This window comes from Anneissia japonica, unplaced genomic scaffold (genome assembly GCF_011630105.1).
Source record: "Anneissia japonica isolate Jap-2015-1 unplaced genomic scaffold, ASM1163010v1 scaffold287587_len645178_cov120, whole genome shotgun sequence".
NCBI classification, from domain to species: Eukaryota; Metazoa; Echinodermata; class Crinoidea; order Comatulida; family Comatulidae; genus Anneissia; species Anneissia japonica.
Window position 1 is genome coordinate 77,839 of NW_022718938.1, and position 16,944 is coordinate 94,782.

General features: G+C 33.5%; 2 protein-coding genes across 2 annotated transcripts in view; one reads left to right on the plus strand and one right to left on the minus strand.

The window, feature by feature from the left end:
* LOC117110670 (diphthine methyl ester synthase-like) overlaps positions 1–3,452 on the plus strand; it is a 5,867-nt gene extending 2,415 nt beyond the window's left edge. The window contains exons 3-6 of the mRNA XM_033253436.1: positions 332–440; positions 1,629–1,789; positions 2,280–2,383; positions 3,133–3,452. Of these exons, the coding sequence (XP_033109327.1) occupies positions 332–440; positions 1,629–1,789; positions 2,280–2,383; positions 3,133–3,353 (595 nt within the window). The 3' untranslated portion in view covers positions 3,354–3,452. The remainder of the gene's footprint in view (positions 1–331; positions 441–1,628; positions 1,790–2,279; positions 2,384–3,132) is intronic.
* A 1,609-nt stretch (positions 3,453–5,061) lies between these two features.
* LOC117110669 (zinc transporter 7-like) lies at positions 5,062–16,853 on the minus strand. Its single transcript, XM_033253435.1, has 11 exons — positions 16,648–16,853; positions 15,253–15,354; positions 13,129–13,242; positions 12,319–12,406; positions 11,228–11,348; positions 9,623–9,661; positions 8,984–9,130; positions 8,162–8,297; positions 7,565–7,655; positions 6,598–6,747; positions 5,062–6,334 (listed from the first exon to the last, which is right to left on the minus strand). The coding sequence occupies exons 1-11, from the start codon at positions 16,722–16,724 to the stop codon at positions 6,287–6,289; spliced, it is 1,113 nt and encodes a 370-aa protein (XP_033109326.1). The 5' UTR covers positions 16,725–16,853; the 3' UTR covers positions 5,062–6,286.
* Between the last annotated feature and the right edge of the window lie 91 nt (positions 16,854–16,944).

Genomic DNA, 16,944 nt, shown 5'->3' on the forward strand with positions numbered 1-16,944 from the left:
AAAAAAAAAAAAAGCAAAGTGGTCCCCTTATGGAGTGCAACGTCACTTGACCAACCCCAAGGTGCCTTTTAGCCAGGGGAATTATATCCCTGTTTGTTACGCCACTTCCTGGTCAGTATACAGTGTTGTGCAGTATAGACGAGTTATAATCCTTGATGTTTGGCTTTTAGCTTTCTTCCTGTGCATTTCACAGTGTCCTTGAGCAATTTAATTGATTACAATCAAATCATTGGCAAATAAGATTCTTTATAGATAATATGGAGAAACTGACAGTTTAAGAACATTTTGTTACTGGTGATACATTTTGTTGGTATATTTTATTTCTTTTTAGAGCTACAACTCATACAGACCTAATACTGAGAGCAAGAAAAGAAGGGTTAAAGTACCAGGTGATTCACAATGCCTCAATCATGAATGCTATTGGCTGCTGTGGTCTCCAGGTAAGAATTTTTATTTACTAGATACAATAGTTATTAATTATAGTGATGATAATGATGATACTGTAAAGTGATGACTATGCTTATGATCATATTAAAGAGTGATGATGATTGTGGATGTCGGATTGGATCAGATTTGTTTGCAGTGTAAACACCTAAGATAACCCACAAAAGTCTGAAGAAGACTTACTTCCAGTGGGTTCCTTCTGATGGTGATTGGACAGCACACTGGGAGACAATCCCCTACTCTATTCCGAAGGGTGTACTGCATTCTTTAACATGCACATGGGCCATAATGCGCACAGACCAACAGCTTAAACGTCTCATTTGACAGATGGTACACTTTCATAACTTGTATTTCAGCCCTCCAGCTGAAATACAGAATAAGGGCAGCAATGGGAATTGAACTGGGAACAAAGAGATTTCCATGGTTCAGCACACACACAGTGGCTACTACCAGTGTAGCCGATTGAACTAGCTGCTTCATTTGTCAACAATGATGATGGTAGTACACAATAATACATAAAAAATAGTGTTGTGGCTCCACAGAAATCTGATGTAAAAGACTATCTGATCTACAGAGTTGATTGTGATGATAAGTATTGAAGTATAAGTCTGGAAGTATTTAAAAGGTGGGGCTTATGGGGCGGGGGAACAAAGGTAAAGTGGGGTTAAGTGTTAATTGTTGAGCCCGTCTATTAATATTTAAAATTGCAAATGACAGAAAATCTCCCACACTCAGATGATATCTACTATTAACCCCCAATATAAATCATAATATTTTAATTTCACATCTTTGCAACTTATCTCTAGGAGTGTTCGAAATACCCCAATACCAGCTAGTTATTGCATAGTCAAAGAGACTAAAAGCAAGGGCCGACATAATAATTTTTTAACTATCTCTATCCAAAAATCTGACCGTATCCAAATTTTAATCGATTATTAACTTTATCTATTATGCTATTAACAATAAATGTACCTTTAAGTTCCTGGTCAAGTTCTAATCCTAAATAAGTTAAGCTTTTTATTTGGAGAAGTGTGCACCCTTCACCCCGGACCCCCTAGATACACCACTGGCTATAACCTTATTACAAATCTTTATACAATTTTTAACCGCTACTTTTTACTTTGAACATATTCAATACTGGTATTTATGATTCTGCTGACAACTTACCGAAATTGATCTTTCAGCTGTACAGTTTTGGTGAGACAATATCAATTGTGTTTTGGACAGAAACTTGGAGACCGGATAGCTTCTATGAAAAAATTGCATCGAACAAGCAACGAGGGATGCATACCTTATGTTTACTTGATATCAAAGTCAAGGAACAATCTATAGAAAACTTAATGAAGTGAGTTTAGGTAAATTTTGGGTACTAGTAATGTCTGGATTTAAAAAAAATCTTATATTGAGACTAATAAGTAACTGTTTAATCTTTGAGTCCTTATAGTTCAATCATTGCTGTCTTAGCTGGAGGCCTAAAGTCCAAGTTACTATAGTGCACCATCTTTTTGAAGAAATATTTGATTCATTTGTTTTTGTGCATCAGGTCTATGTGCTCATTTAATAATGATTGCTTCTAATAAAAAATGTTTTCTACCTGTTAGCACACATGCTGTAATGAAAAATTGAGACAATTTTGCTTTTTATCCACAAAGAAAGGCGCTATATAAATCACAGAATAAAATAAATAATACAGTACTTGTTTTTCTATATTTTGGTAGGTAGCTAAAACAATATTAACAAACATTTTGGCTTAAAAAATTGTACACCTGTGAGTATACTTGAACATGAGATTTGTAAATAATGAAGTTGATAATTTATAACTGATTAAATTGCAGAGGAAATAAGATATTTGAACCTCCAAGATTTATGACTGTTAACCAAGCTGCCTCTCAACTTATTGAAATTATACAAAAACGAAGAGATGCCGAGAAAGACTTAGGTAAGATTTAAACTTTATATGAAGGGTAAACTGCAAAAATCTGTTATGACAGAGTATATCTCAATGATTGCAATGATGATGCTACATTATGGAAAGTATATCAAGCATTAACAATATCATCATCAGCATCATCATCTTTTATTTAAGTCAGGGTTACTGACTTTCGCACGATGTTGACACTTTGTGTCATCATTTCACTATTGGAGATTGTTTTTTACAGTGAGCCTGCCCTGGAATACCACTGACCCATTACCCTAGGGGAATGGGTGGATTCATCCGTGCTTTAACAGGTCCTACTTTTAATCCTGTCGGAGGTCCATACAGCCTCATCAGAGTTTATAGCTTATTTCCAGTTGGCCTTTCTGGTAGTGAATGGGCAATACAGTAACAATGGGAGACAATCCCCTTCTCTTTTCAAAGAATGTACTGCGTTCTTTAACATGCAAATGGGCCATATTACAGATGGGACCAACAGCTTAAATCTCTTCTGAAAGACGGTGCACATTTTATATTTGCATTTCAGCCCTCCAGCAGAAACATAAACAGAGCAGCAGGTGGGATTGAATCACTAAAGGTTAACAATTGATCGCCATGGTTCAGCGCACACACAACTATCAGTTTAGCTAAATGAGCTATGCTGCTAGTTTTCAGCCATGAGTGCTGTTTGTGGCATACTGTATACTGTACACTATTAAGTATACAGTATAGATAAATTTTACATTAAAATAATGTTGATCTATTTTTCCCAGCTTTTACAGAAGACTCGATATGTGTTGGTGTAGCAAGAGTCGGGTCTGACACTCAGCAAATTGTGTCAGGTACTATCCAAGACATGACCGTGGCAGACCTTGGAGGACCTTTACATTCACTGGTTATTGCTGGTAATATGCATCCAATTGAACTGGAGATGTTGAGGGAATTTTCTGTTGATAGAGGTCTTTTTGATAAGCTTTTGGAAGATGCAAGGTAGTTTAGAGGAAGAAGCAACTTACTTGAAAGAAGGAATAAATTATAACATAATGCAGAGTGGGGACACTACAATGTGTTTGATAGTAGGCAGACCCATAACCGGGGGGGGGGGCGGGTGGGGGGGGTTCCGGGGGTTTGGATGAACCCCGCCGTTTGCTAGCTTTAGATGGCAAAAAATAAAAAATCTCAAAAGAAGATTGCTTAAACTTAAAAAAAAAACAAACAAAAAAAAACACAACCCAGTTCAAATAACCTTTATAGACAGTAGCAACTTTTAATACAAGTTTCAAGATGGAACTCTTATTTATGTGGTCAGTGCAATTGGTTGGAATTCAGCGCACTGAATTCCCCTTGTGTTTCAGCTGGAGGGCTGAAATAAAAATTATAATTCGGATGAGACATTCAAGCCGTTGGTCCTGTGTGCATTTATGGCCCATGTGCACTTTAAAGAATGCAGTACACTCTTCGGAAAAGAGTTGGGGATTATCTTCCGGTGTACTGCCCAATCACCACCAGAGGGACCCCACTGGAAATAAGTCTTCTAGATTTTCGTGGGCTGTCCTTGGTGTTTTCATCGAATAAATCCAATCCAAACCATGGTTATCACCATGCACAGTAAAATAAAATTAGATGTGTTCTTTCAACTTGGCACCCCTGATTGTCAATCTTGATGTTTTAAATGTTTGTGTACATTTTATGAAACACTAATTATTTAACACCGATGCCATAATGTCATCCTATTTCTTTCAAAGAAAGTTTATTCAATTAGTTTATGATAAAATTCTGTGGTATGTTCAGTTTTACAATAATAAGCAAGCACAAAACACAGAAATTAGTACATAGATAATACAGCAAAAATATTGTGCTAAATAAAAATCATAATTGTAAAGGGTAGAGAAAGTATATTACTGATTTTCAATTCATATTCTACCAATCACACACATGGCCTTCCACATAATTCTCTATCATGTGACCTCTCGCAGCTTGTAAGTACAGCAGAGTGCACCCTCCAATTCGAGACCCCTCTATTCGAGAATACTTTTCCAAAGACCCAAATGACAATCTTCAACCTTAAAACACAAAGCTAGCCCTCTAATTGGAGACAATCTCCGAGACCACCCCAAATTTTCAGGTCCCAAAGGTGGTCTCGAATTGGAGGGTGAACTGTAGTTTGAATTATAAATACAGAAGAAATATTGATATAGACATTTTGTGACATCTCTAAGGCATTGGTATTTTGAATAAATAATTAAGATAAGAAAACAAACAGTAGTCTACAGTAATAAACAAAGCCAAAAATAGTTTAAAAAATATATTTACATGAACTAAATAAGAAATACATTACATTTTATATCATTTACAAAATTATCTTGAACAAGATGTGTATTAATATATTTACTTCATCTTAAAACCACACACGACAACATAAAGAACACACAAAGAGTAAGGGGAATGAGCAGTGGTGGTGCCAGCTTCTGAAATCTGGGAGGGAGAGCAAGGTACAATTTGGGGGCTGTCTCTTATACGGGGCAAGGTCCCGCAAAGTGGGCGTGGTAGGGCGTTGATTAAAATGTTTTGAAAGTGGTCCAGGTGTGTAGAGCCCCCTAAAAAATATGACAATTTAGGGGTTTCAGAGGATTTTTTATACAGATAGTATACTAATATGTAGAAAATATATTTTTTCTACCCGACAGATTGTGGTTTTTCTTCTTTTTTTTTTTGGGGGGGGGGGAATATCCCCTTGCCTCATAGCACTGCCAGTGGGAATGAGAACTCATTATGTCATAAGTACCATAAACATACTAAAACCCTGATTTTCTTTGACAAAAAACTGTTGTATGATGTGCCTTTATATGGTCATGATGTGATGTCATCACAACCATATTTAGGTATGGTACAAGTTTTTTATCAAATAAAATTTGATAGTGTGGACAGGACATAAGATGCATGGCAGGAAATTAGATATTCTCATAAAATCAGTATATAATAAGTATGGAGAACTTACTGCTGTACATTACAGTACATTGTAATATTGTGACATTTAAATGGTTTAAAGCTGGTAGAATAAAGTGAGCAAAAAAAAAAAGGTACTGCACGGTGAACAACCGTTGCCAACTCGGGTGTTGTAGCAGTCCATAATTTCTTTGCTTTTCTGAATAGTTAAAATTGGGGACTTAATTGAGAGTATTCAAGGTAAATAAGTACATAAATAGTAGAATATGAATATTTGTATGTTGAGAAAAATCATGAAATGGTAATGAAGACATATATTATTTACTTAATTACCATGTTTATATCAACAATAGACAAGTTTGGTCCAATGGTTAAGATTCTATGGGTAGGAGTTATGTATGCCAAGTTTTCTTTAAAAATGTGGATGTGGTCAAGAAAAACTGTGCTGCAAAGGTAACCTTTAAAAGAAATTTAAAAAATTATACCTAGCACCATTGATTTTTAAACAACCCTAAATTCATGAAATATAGAAAAAAAAAATTACACACAGTAGAAATACAATAAAAATATTTAAATGGATACCTAGGTTTAATCAGGATTTAGATTGGAGTTTACTTCTGACCATTACATTTTGTCCAGCGATACTGATGCAACCATTGGTAAAAGTAAATTTTGGTAGAACCAAGACAGCCATTGACTCTTTTTAATACCAATACCATTGGTTCAATGTTACTTTAAATATCCAGAGTGTGACTAGCACATTTTGTTAACCTTCATAACCATGGTACAACCTTGGTAACCATTGGTAACACAATTCAAATAGGCACCAATTTAATAAATTGTACAACCAAACCCATTGGTATGAGTTTCTTAAAGCTGTTTTTCAGGCTAGTGTCATTCATTCTTTCAAAAAGCCTAGCCTTGAATACACTAGTCCAACTGAACAGGTAACAAAAATAGTTTTCCTCATCTGAGCCTAGTTTAAACAGCTGCATAATCTATTTGTACATAAAGCTGCCTTATTCCAACCTGCAATGCAAAAGACAAATCAGTCATGATAAGACAAATAAATGAAATTAAATAACATGACAATTCTTAAAAATTAGTTGACTCGGTTAACCTTAAGTAATATCAGGTGATACAGATATTATGCCAACATATAAAAATGTCACAGCTTCCAAGCAACAGAACCCCAACATTGTATACACACAGGCCAACACTTTAAATTAGCATCTAGGTCTAGTGGGCACTTTAAAAAAATACCATGTAATATTATGGAGTGTTACACATACCTGATAAAATATGTTGTGTGTTTGACTTAAAATATATTTAGCATCTGCATTAGGAGCAACTTCAACTTTAATCGTTCCAACAAATACATCAGTACACAATGTCCAGAAATGTGGCTCATGTACGCTGTACACACCCTCAAGCTGACTTACCTATAAAATAAAAAAAACATTTAGTTAAACACACAAATAAATTTATTAATTTTTGTAAAATCATAGAAAGGATTAATTGGATTATATTGCATCTAATTATCTAACATTGAAAAAAAATAATGGTCTGCTTTTCATCTACTAAAGACATAATCGGCGACCTCAATGACATGTCCTATACACCATTCCATTTACTGAGACTATTCACATTGTCTGCTACCAACGTAGATATTGGTATTGTACATACATACATTATTTTGTTGTCAGTGTGATCTATTCTAAAGATTTCGCACAAGGGTATGTTCATTCAATGCACATTGGGAGACATCGGTAAGGCCTCCAGACTACAGTATATTTATAATCTTAGACAGAACTTTATGCGAAGTAGACATTTATAGAGTACTACAGTGTTACGTCACGATACCACGTGATACTACTCTGTTGCTATCGGTGATACACAATTCGTTCAACCGGATGCTAATTTCTAACGTCAGATGTTGTATCTTAGTTTTTCTTTGTAAATTTTAATTGATGATTAAATGTGTGTTCGATAACTAATATAATGCGAGCTTTTGTGTGTTTAGTACATTTTAAAAAAGCCTATTCTAAACCATTAAGATTATGAAGTCATTCAGGTGTAATGAGAGGTAACCAACATCCGGTTGACAACAAACGACTGTTGTACTCTATGCAGATTTAATAAGCATCATGTCAGGCCAGATGTATGGTCTCAAATGTTTTTCTATGTCAATCATACAGATTCAGATCTCAATTTTTTCCCCCTATAGTTTATTCACTTTATAACGTCTCACTGACTTACTCTTTGGAAACAAAGTGGCAATTCGCCATCTAAAGACGGAGGATTCCTCATCATCAGAATACTTCCAGAATCACGTAGTAAAGGCAATACACTACCGAAAAATAATAAAAAAGAAAGGTTATAGAATTTCAGTTACCATTTTATTTGCAGGCACAAAAAAACCAACATATAGATATAAAAACAGTTGCTGGATGATTGCTTTAAAATGAACTTCATCATTGTCTTTACAAAAAAAAAAAGGAAAATATTCCATAAAGACAAATTGGTAAGGATAATAGAATCGTCAAACATAAAAAAAAAACATTCAAGCATTTACCGACAAAATAATTTTTATCAACTATTGAAATTTTACAGTGAAAAAAAAATTACAATTATTATTATTTTTAAAGAATCAATAAATACAATATTTACAATTTATTTATCACATATTCATATATAACTTGCTCTAAGATCTCTATATGTAAAGTTGGTCTAATAATAATCGTACTAATAACATATATGGATGAAAGAATCTTTTTTTTTTAAATTTTATGTTATCTTCTGCATTCACTAACACAGAAACATAATACTAAAATACAATGACATACTGTACTTTACCTTAATAAGATAAGTAGTGCTATAACCATTGAACAAATCGGATCAACTATCATCCAGCCAAAATAATGCATTAGTAATGATGATATAATAACACCAACACTACCAAGAGTGTCTGCTAGAATATGTAGGAAAACACCTGGAAAACAATTCAAACAAATATTATTTTAGTAAAAATATTACAATATAATCACTGGCCAGGTGGTGGCCTACCAAAACATTTTGCAGGTGGGCTAAACTTCTTGTAGGCCCCAACAATAATTTGCCCACATTTTGTTGGAGTACTGATTCTGACAACAATAGGCTAACTTCCAGCAAGTTCACACACCCAATTGAATGTTTGTGCGATTTCTTCCTGAAATTGTGTACTTTTCAATTAAAAGCAAATAATAAATATGCTGTTTAGTAACATTACGGTACAGGTATGTATTAAATATATAATACAAAAATAATTACAAGAAAATTTAAATGTGTGTGCTTGTTCCCATGCAACCAAAACAAATTATTGAACAGGAAGTGCTTAAAAACATTAACAGGTATTCATTAATAACTAGAGTAGTTTCTTCATAGATTGCATACTTCCACCCTGTGCCTGGATACAGGACGATACACAGACTCTGTATGGGCAATTCCATGAATTTCTTTTGTGCTTATCTCTTTCTAAGATTATTATGTACAATTACAATAACTGTTATGGTGAAAAACTAAATTAAGGAATGGATTCCACTGTTTTGCATAATCTTAATCCTAACAGAAAGACAGACAGACAAGGGTGAATAACCTACATGGCATTTCACAGTAAAATTTTAAAAACAAATTACATACCTTGCATTATCTGTGCTTGAGAACCTCCTCCCCCACCATGGCTGTGTCCATGGTTGTTGCCATGACTATGACCATGTCCATGACTGTGTCCATGACCGTGATCATGGCTGTGACCATGGTTGCAGTCTTCATTTTTGTCAGCTAAACCTTTAAAACATAAGAGTTTAAAAGAATGAGTATAAACAACCAGTGATAGTTTCAATAATTTTCAATCAAATATTTATTTTTTTTTGTATGTGTATGTGTAATCATTATTATATTAACATCATATTATATTATACTATACATCTGGGATGGCCATAAAATGGGTTGGAGGGCCAAAGTGAATTTTTGATTTAACACTGAGGGCCGCAACCAAACTTTGATGTTTCCAGTGTGCTTCAAAAAACCTTCATGCACTGCTTTTATACTGCTTTATGCTCAGTTTTAGTATTACATTTTACAGATGATCAGTGTCAGGCTATGAAAAACAAGACGGGTTTTAATCAAAGATTGATGGTGCACCACACACACAGGGTTTTAAAACATATTTTCGCAAGCTGCAACAAAATCACTGTCGGGCTGCACTTTGTTCATTGTGTGCTGTACATCATTATATTATATTTTACTATATAAATGTTATATAGAGTGTCTTCTCACCTAAACCATGTGAATGCCCATGTCCATGACTGCTGTCACCTATCATTTAAAGAAAGCAAACAAACATCTTCTTTAGTATATATACACACAATGTTCATATATTTTAATTCAGAACTATTTAACTTGTCATTTTGGGATGGTCATGATGAGTAAAACTATTAAAAAAATGACCCCATTGGAAATAAGGCTGTTAAACGCATTTATGGGCCATGGCATTTTGCATTATTCTTGTGTTCTATTGTTTATGTCATTTTAATCTAAAACTGAGCAAGTTGACACTTTAAAGATGTATTATACTGCACCATGCAAAATATCAAAACAAACCTTAAAAATAATTTTTACAAAATTAACTTGCTCAAAAAATTATCAACTTAAACATATACAGGAGGTATTTAAAAAATGTTTACCCATCATTTTACCTATAATTTTAAATCATAACACTGGAAGCGTTTTAGTACTTTTTTTTATTATTATTAATTAGTATAATAATCAGTGTAAACATCTATTAAATTCAATAATTTCTATGCTCAAGTTAATAATTTGTATGTTACTGCAAATTGACCAAGTTATTTTCAAAAATATTTTTCTAATGATTATGTTTGTCATTTTCAGGGGACAATACATCTTTGAGGGATGATGTGATGTCCTATAAACAAGGCCTTATCTAAGATTTGATCCCAGAATCTTGACAATCTATAGCTAAACTCAAATAAAATAAGAATTATATGTTTAACTTTGACTAAGACAATTTACAATAAAGATCGATCACACTGAAAATAAGGCTATAAAATGTCTTTATTAGTTATCCTTGGCATCTGTTTTATTTTCATGTAATTTTATATTTTAGGTGCATGATAATCCTTTAATTCAATTCTTTAAATTAATTAAATTAAATCTTTTTTTTTAATTTTTAAAGTTTTTGTAAAACTTTTTCACTTCGTATATATGTCTTGGCGATGTTTTATGATTGTTGTTTTATTCTGTCAAATAAATCAAATCAAATCCGGGTGGGGATATAATGGACTTATTGTATACGACTTCCTATTTGAAGACTCATTTATGAGTCACTTCCCTAATCATACTCATGAGACATGTCTCTAGGTGATTAATGAGGTATATTAAAAAAAAAAACAAAAAAAAAAACAAAACATGTGACAGTGTTTTCCCAATTGAAACATTTTTACTGGTAAATTTGTCCATATAAACCAGGTAAGCATGCACAACAGAATTATTGTCACTTTTAAGTGCAGTTAAATGGCTTCAAAAAACAACAATACATAATCATAGTCTAGGCCTGGAAGGATGTTCATTTATTGAATGAAGGCCAACCTAGGCTACCTGGCCTAATAAGTACATTTTTTTTTATTCTACCAACACACAATTTTTACTGGTTGGTCAGTTATTTTTTTCTGGAAAAGTTGACGGCTAAAACGGCTTCGGGAGAATACTGTGGTATTATTATTATCTCAGTAAAGCAGTGAATTTTACCTCTCTCCCTTTTTATGTCTAAAAGCAGTTCTAACCATTCAACACAGAGGGAAGTGCAATTTACTATTTCACTTCAAACCATGCTGTATTTATATATTATTCCATATACTATCTTACCTCCATGAGAATGTCCATGACCATGCTGGAATGCAAAAATGCCCACTATATTTACAATAAATCCTGCTACTGACACTGCGAACAAACGCTCATGTCGAACTTCTGGTGGTTCTAGAGCTCTCTGTGGATAAACATATTAAAATGCATCAGGTTATAAATATATGTGTTAAAAAACAATAAACAGTCCACAATTAAAAACATCATACTGTCCACAATTAATGAGAATAGATGAACTGAATGGATGACCTGAGGAGATAAACGTATGTGGAGCTGAAGAGAAGGGCAGAGGATAGAATTAAATGGAGGAGATGGGGCCACGGACCTGCCTGCAGGCAGACAAGTAATGTAGGTAAGCAAGACAAAAATTGATCACAACAATAGCAACAATAGCGATTTTTTTCTTGCCTTAATAATAAGAAAAATATCAATAATAACAATTTGTGGCAACATTGTGGAAGTGGTTGGTGCAATGGTTGTGACTTGAACTCCCAACCACATGGTCGGGGGCTCGAGCACTCACTGTGCAAGTCGATTGTTTCCGTAGGCAAGACACTTTATCTACGTTTGTTTTTCTCTACAGTACCAGGAGTATAAGTAGGTACCGGCATATGCAGAGAATGTATAAAACAGACTCCATGTGAGAAGAAGTGATGATCCCTCCAGAAGTGGATGCAGAGCTCACCCTGACTAAGTATTAGCTCCACACGTGTGGGATGTACAGGACATAATTCCTTTTACACTCTGATGATCTTGGGTTTTAAAACAGACACACAATTTATGAAGAAACATATGAAATGAATAGGTGTGCATTGACACTCACATGATCATCCGGCGCTGCAATTACTTTAGGCCATTTTTTTTAAAATTTTTACCTCTCACCTTGACCTTTGTCAGGGTGAGAGATCACAACATTGCACAGTCTGGCACAAATGCTAAATATTAAGAAAAGATGGCCAATCCAATCTGTATATGTTCAATTACTTTCGCCTACTGTTGTCAATTTGATCATTATTTTTTCATGATTAAATTGTATATTTCATTGCAAATGAAAAGAAGATAAAAACAATCTTCAGTCACTTCTACAATTTTACCTCTACAGCTTCTGAAAATATGAAGAATGCTACAAAAACAAGAAAAAGTCCATTTATAAACCCGGCAAGAATCTCGGCTCGTACGAATCTGAAAAGAGAGGATATGAGCAGTTGACATCACTACAATATCCTAATTCTTTAAAACCATAATCATAAACATGTCACAAACACAACTAATCACCACAAAATGTAGTCATAAAAACTGTGTTACCCAAGCATAGTGAAAAGTTAAAATCAAGTCAGATATTATTTTATATTAGATACCGGTATCTACATGTATATATTTTTTTTAACTCCAGGCATTTTGGGCCTACAGTGCTAGTATGTGCAAGACAATCAGCATAGACCAATCATACATAAATTTTCATATGTTATTGCTTTTAGGTGTTCACATTATTAATATTTACCTCTGTCAATTAAACAGCTGGCAAATGCTGAATGGAACACACATAACATAATATTTGCATATTATATTTATTATACATAATAATATTATATAATTATGTATAATATGCAGTGTTTAAGCTGTCAATAGCCAAAGCCAAATCTTAACAAAAGCTAAATATTTTCATTCAAAATGGAATTAAAGCTTTGCTTATTCTTTTGTTTTTGGCTATTCAAATTTCTATTCTGCTAATTATTTTCATACCAAATTAGCCAAATTGTTTAATATTGTTTTTGACTAGTTTAAACCCTGAATCAATACTGTAATAATGATACATGATGAGATATTGTAAAGTGCTGGCATCTACCAAAAAATAGGCTTTTTTAGTAGTAATGAAAATACAACTTTAAATAAACATTTCTCACCCATATGAATAATGTTCACTCCTCCTCCACCGTGCTATTACCGTAGCAACCAGGCCAGCTAATAACGCAGTACAATCAAAGAACATATGGAAAGAATCGGATATAAGACCCAAACTGTTTGACAAAAGATAAGAAAATCAAATAATTTGGTAATAGTGTGGATCAGAATAAATAGGGTAAGTATGGCAAAGCAAACAAGTGACGTACTGTCTTCTTGATAACAATGCATTTAACTTTTAGTGTCAACAAATTTGAAGATTATAATTTTCATTCACAAATGATTTAATTGTGGGGTACTGTATATTACACTTTGTAGTGCACTATTCACTATATAGTGGAATTCACATTTTACCATCATTAAAGAGAGTACAAGAAAAAAATATTTTGAGATCCACCCTCTTGCGAAGGACTACATGTGTACACATAATTCTTTCATTTTGATACCAACATTTAAGAAACACAAACGCATAATACTCTGTTGATCCTCGCCCACCCCACTGGCGTATGTTTTAAATTTGTGTGAAAAAGATGAATATATAGAGGACCATTAAAATATCTTTAATTACACGGTACAAACATGTGTTAAACCATCTCAGTTACAGCACTGTAGGTATAGGCATATGAGCTGTGTACTTAAAAATTACAATGGACTTGTGAATGTGTACAGTACCGTAGACCAATAAATTGATATAATCAAAATTCAGATATTGTATATCATTCAATAGCATGTGTGTTGACACGATAAGAAGAATAATAGAATATGTAATAAGGAATTGATCAACGAAGGAGACGATAACACGCACAACTGTATTCTATTTTAAATACCGTATACTTGCATACAAGACAAGGCTTAAAATATTAATAGCAAAATACAATAAAAAAAACAAAAAAACACAGGGGGTTGTCTTATATGCACGACATACAAATTTAGATTTATTAAATCATGTTTGTTATACCTGTATAAGCAGATCGTCCATAACACTGGAATTTACTACTTTAAACTGTAATGATTTTACTAAATATTAGTACTGTATGAACATGGAGGAAAAAGCAGAATTTTTTCCTACATGGTATGAATGAACTCAATTTTCGAATATGGGGAAATAAGATTTTGATGGAAATTAAAAACCCATAGAATGGTATTATTCTGGTAGAAAGCCTTGCATTTAGCTCTGTTTTCAACGAGCTAGATGCAGTATCAAGACCATAAAAAGCAAAAATGTAGGAATTCTGACGATGAACCAGGGACATACAAAAATTTATATAGTACCTTCATATGACTACTCATACAACAGAAAAAAACGTCGCATGGAGTTAGTGAAAAATGGAGATCTAAATGAAAAAACGATGTATTTCAGCAAGTATTAAAATCTTTTTGTTTTATTTAGGCCTTCTTTAAAACACCTATGCCACAGAAGTTGATTTTTTTTGCCGTAAAACCAAAATAGTTTCATCCATGCCGACCGGTTAGCGTGTGCCCTCACGGAACTCTGCAGAATCTTCACATCGAACTCGCATCGCGAGGTACAGTAATACAAAATGTCGGAAAACGTTTTTCTTTGACGCATGCGCATTTGCATAAATGTCTACACACATACACACTACACACAATAAAAAACAAAGGAAAATGAAGAGTGATTACAATAGTTCCTATTGCATTACATGCATACTGTAGGAACTAAAAAAAATTCCAAACCCCCATCCAACCATGAATATTAATGTTTTAAATAAAATTAAGCATTAAACATGTATTGCCCTGCAAAATACCCACCATCCTCCCCCCACAAAAAAATAAAAAAAATATAATGAACTTGCTTTGTCGTATCACAAAAGTTATGATTGTTTACCCATTTTACAGCAAAAAATGATAGAAACACTACAGTAGTCACAGGAAGTGTTCTTTTGTTTTTTTTTATGTATTATCATTTTCCAATATAAAAATCAGGATACTTTAAATTCAATGATTTCTATGCTCAAGTATAATAATTTGTATGTTCTGCAAAATGATTAAGCTAATTTCAAAAATTACTTTTAATGATTTTTAATATTGTAATTTTCAGGGGACAATACATCTTTAAAACATTATACACAATTGTTACTGAATAATTTCCAGAGCATTCTTACCTGTTGGACCACATTCCGTAGAACAACTCAACAAATGCAAATGACAAATTCAGTATAAGAAACAAAAATAGATTCCGAGATGTTTTATCTGAGAAGACGGCCCTGTAAGTAAAAAAAAAAAACACTTATCGTTCAGTAAAACGTTGTAAATTTGTTATTTGACCTATTTATCTAGGCTCCTTAAACCAATCAGTTTTCAATGGTATCTAATTAATAGACTACTGACTACATTACAGTGCAGAGGTGGTTCTACGATCTACTGTATTCTGTTAGGAGGGGCAAAGGCAGCTCCGACAGGTTCTGAAAATTCTGATGGAGGCCATGGGTAGGGCCATGGTGGAAGCTCTGGTGAGGTGTCGGGGGCTAGACACTAACATACAGAAAAATTGGCCCATTTTAAGCTGTTCTGATACATATTTGGGTATTTATAATGGCCAAAATAATTTAAAAGATATTTTCTCTAGTTTAATCTGACCCCACATTGGCTCTGTTACTGCAGAAGGTACCACCTTCAGACTGAAAGACGTGGGGTGAAGAATAGTACAGATTAACCCCTAGAACTCAAAATTAAGAAGACAGGGAGGAAGTGTGCCCCACCACCAATATGTTAAAAAATCTATTGTTTTTCATGTTATCATTCTGATTGTACTTTGTAGCTCATTTTAAAAAAGCGATATAGGTATCAACACTCGGATAATTTTGGCATCATTGACATTGATGAAGTTGATGCATAAAGGAAAAAAGGACACAGAAATATACTCTATTTAATTTTTCACTAAAAAGCCATTAATTTGCGGTTTTTAATACTGTATTTTGGGATTCTTTTTTGAAAATCCAGGAGAACTTCACAAAATTCAGAAGACCGGGAGATTGCGCATGATATTCCTGAAGAGAGCAATCCAAATTTCTGACTGGAATGATTTTGACAGATACTTGTTAAATGATACAACTTACAAGCTGATGAAAAACATGTTTTAAGATAAACAGGTTCATGGTGCTTTTGGTCAAAACCTTTCAAAAAATGTCCTACAATTTACAAAAAAGATAGAATTAACACTCGGCCTACACTTATACATGATTCATCAAAGTCCTAGGCAAAGAAAACAGTGTTTTGATTAATTACGAGGAAAATGAATGAATTTACTATACTATCTAAGCTAAATAATAAAGGTAAAAATATTCCTTAAAAAAAAAACAGAAGACCAGTCCTCAAATGGATTAGATTGGCAACTCTGCAGTAAAACTAGGCCTAGGCCGTAGGCCTAGTAAGTTTATCTCACCGGCCGGCTATCAACTTTTCTAAAAAAAAAAAAAAAAATAAAGATATTGTCGGAAGAATGATTGATAGCCTAGATAGGCCGGAGAAAAAAATAATATTCAGAACACATAAATTACCTCCACCAGCCTGACAATTTGGCCTTGAGTCTGAATCCTGTAGAAGGAGGAGCATCATCTTTGTGTATTGGTAACATCTGAAACTGAATTTAGTAGTAAAAAAGATATTAAATGAAGAATAAAATAAGCAGCTGTGTAGGACAGCCAGTGTACTCGTGGATAAATTTTCACCTTACAAGCGACACATCAGCTACACACTTCCGGTTATTAGTTTACCACACTCAAATTTATAGATTGAATAATAATTTCATTGTCAAATAAAATATAGTAACTATCATATTATTATAATATCATTTG

What these genes read in the sequence shown, in the direction of transcription:
- LOC117110669 (XM_033253435.1), bottom strand. Translation starts at nt 16,724, where the DNA reads ATGTTACCAATACACAAAGATGATGCTCCTCCTTCTACAGGATTCAGA. An exon ending in TACGGAATGTGGTCCAACAG is followed by an intron (nt 13,243 to 15,252) that starts GTAAGAATGCTC and finishes TTTGTCAAACAG; the next exon opens with TTTGGGTCTTATATCCGATT. An exon ending in TGGGCATTCACATGGTTTAG is followed by an intron (nt 9,131 to 9,622) that starts GTGAGAAGACAC and finishes TATGTTTTAAAG; the next exon opens with GTTTAGCTGACAAAAATGAA.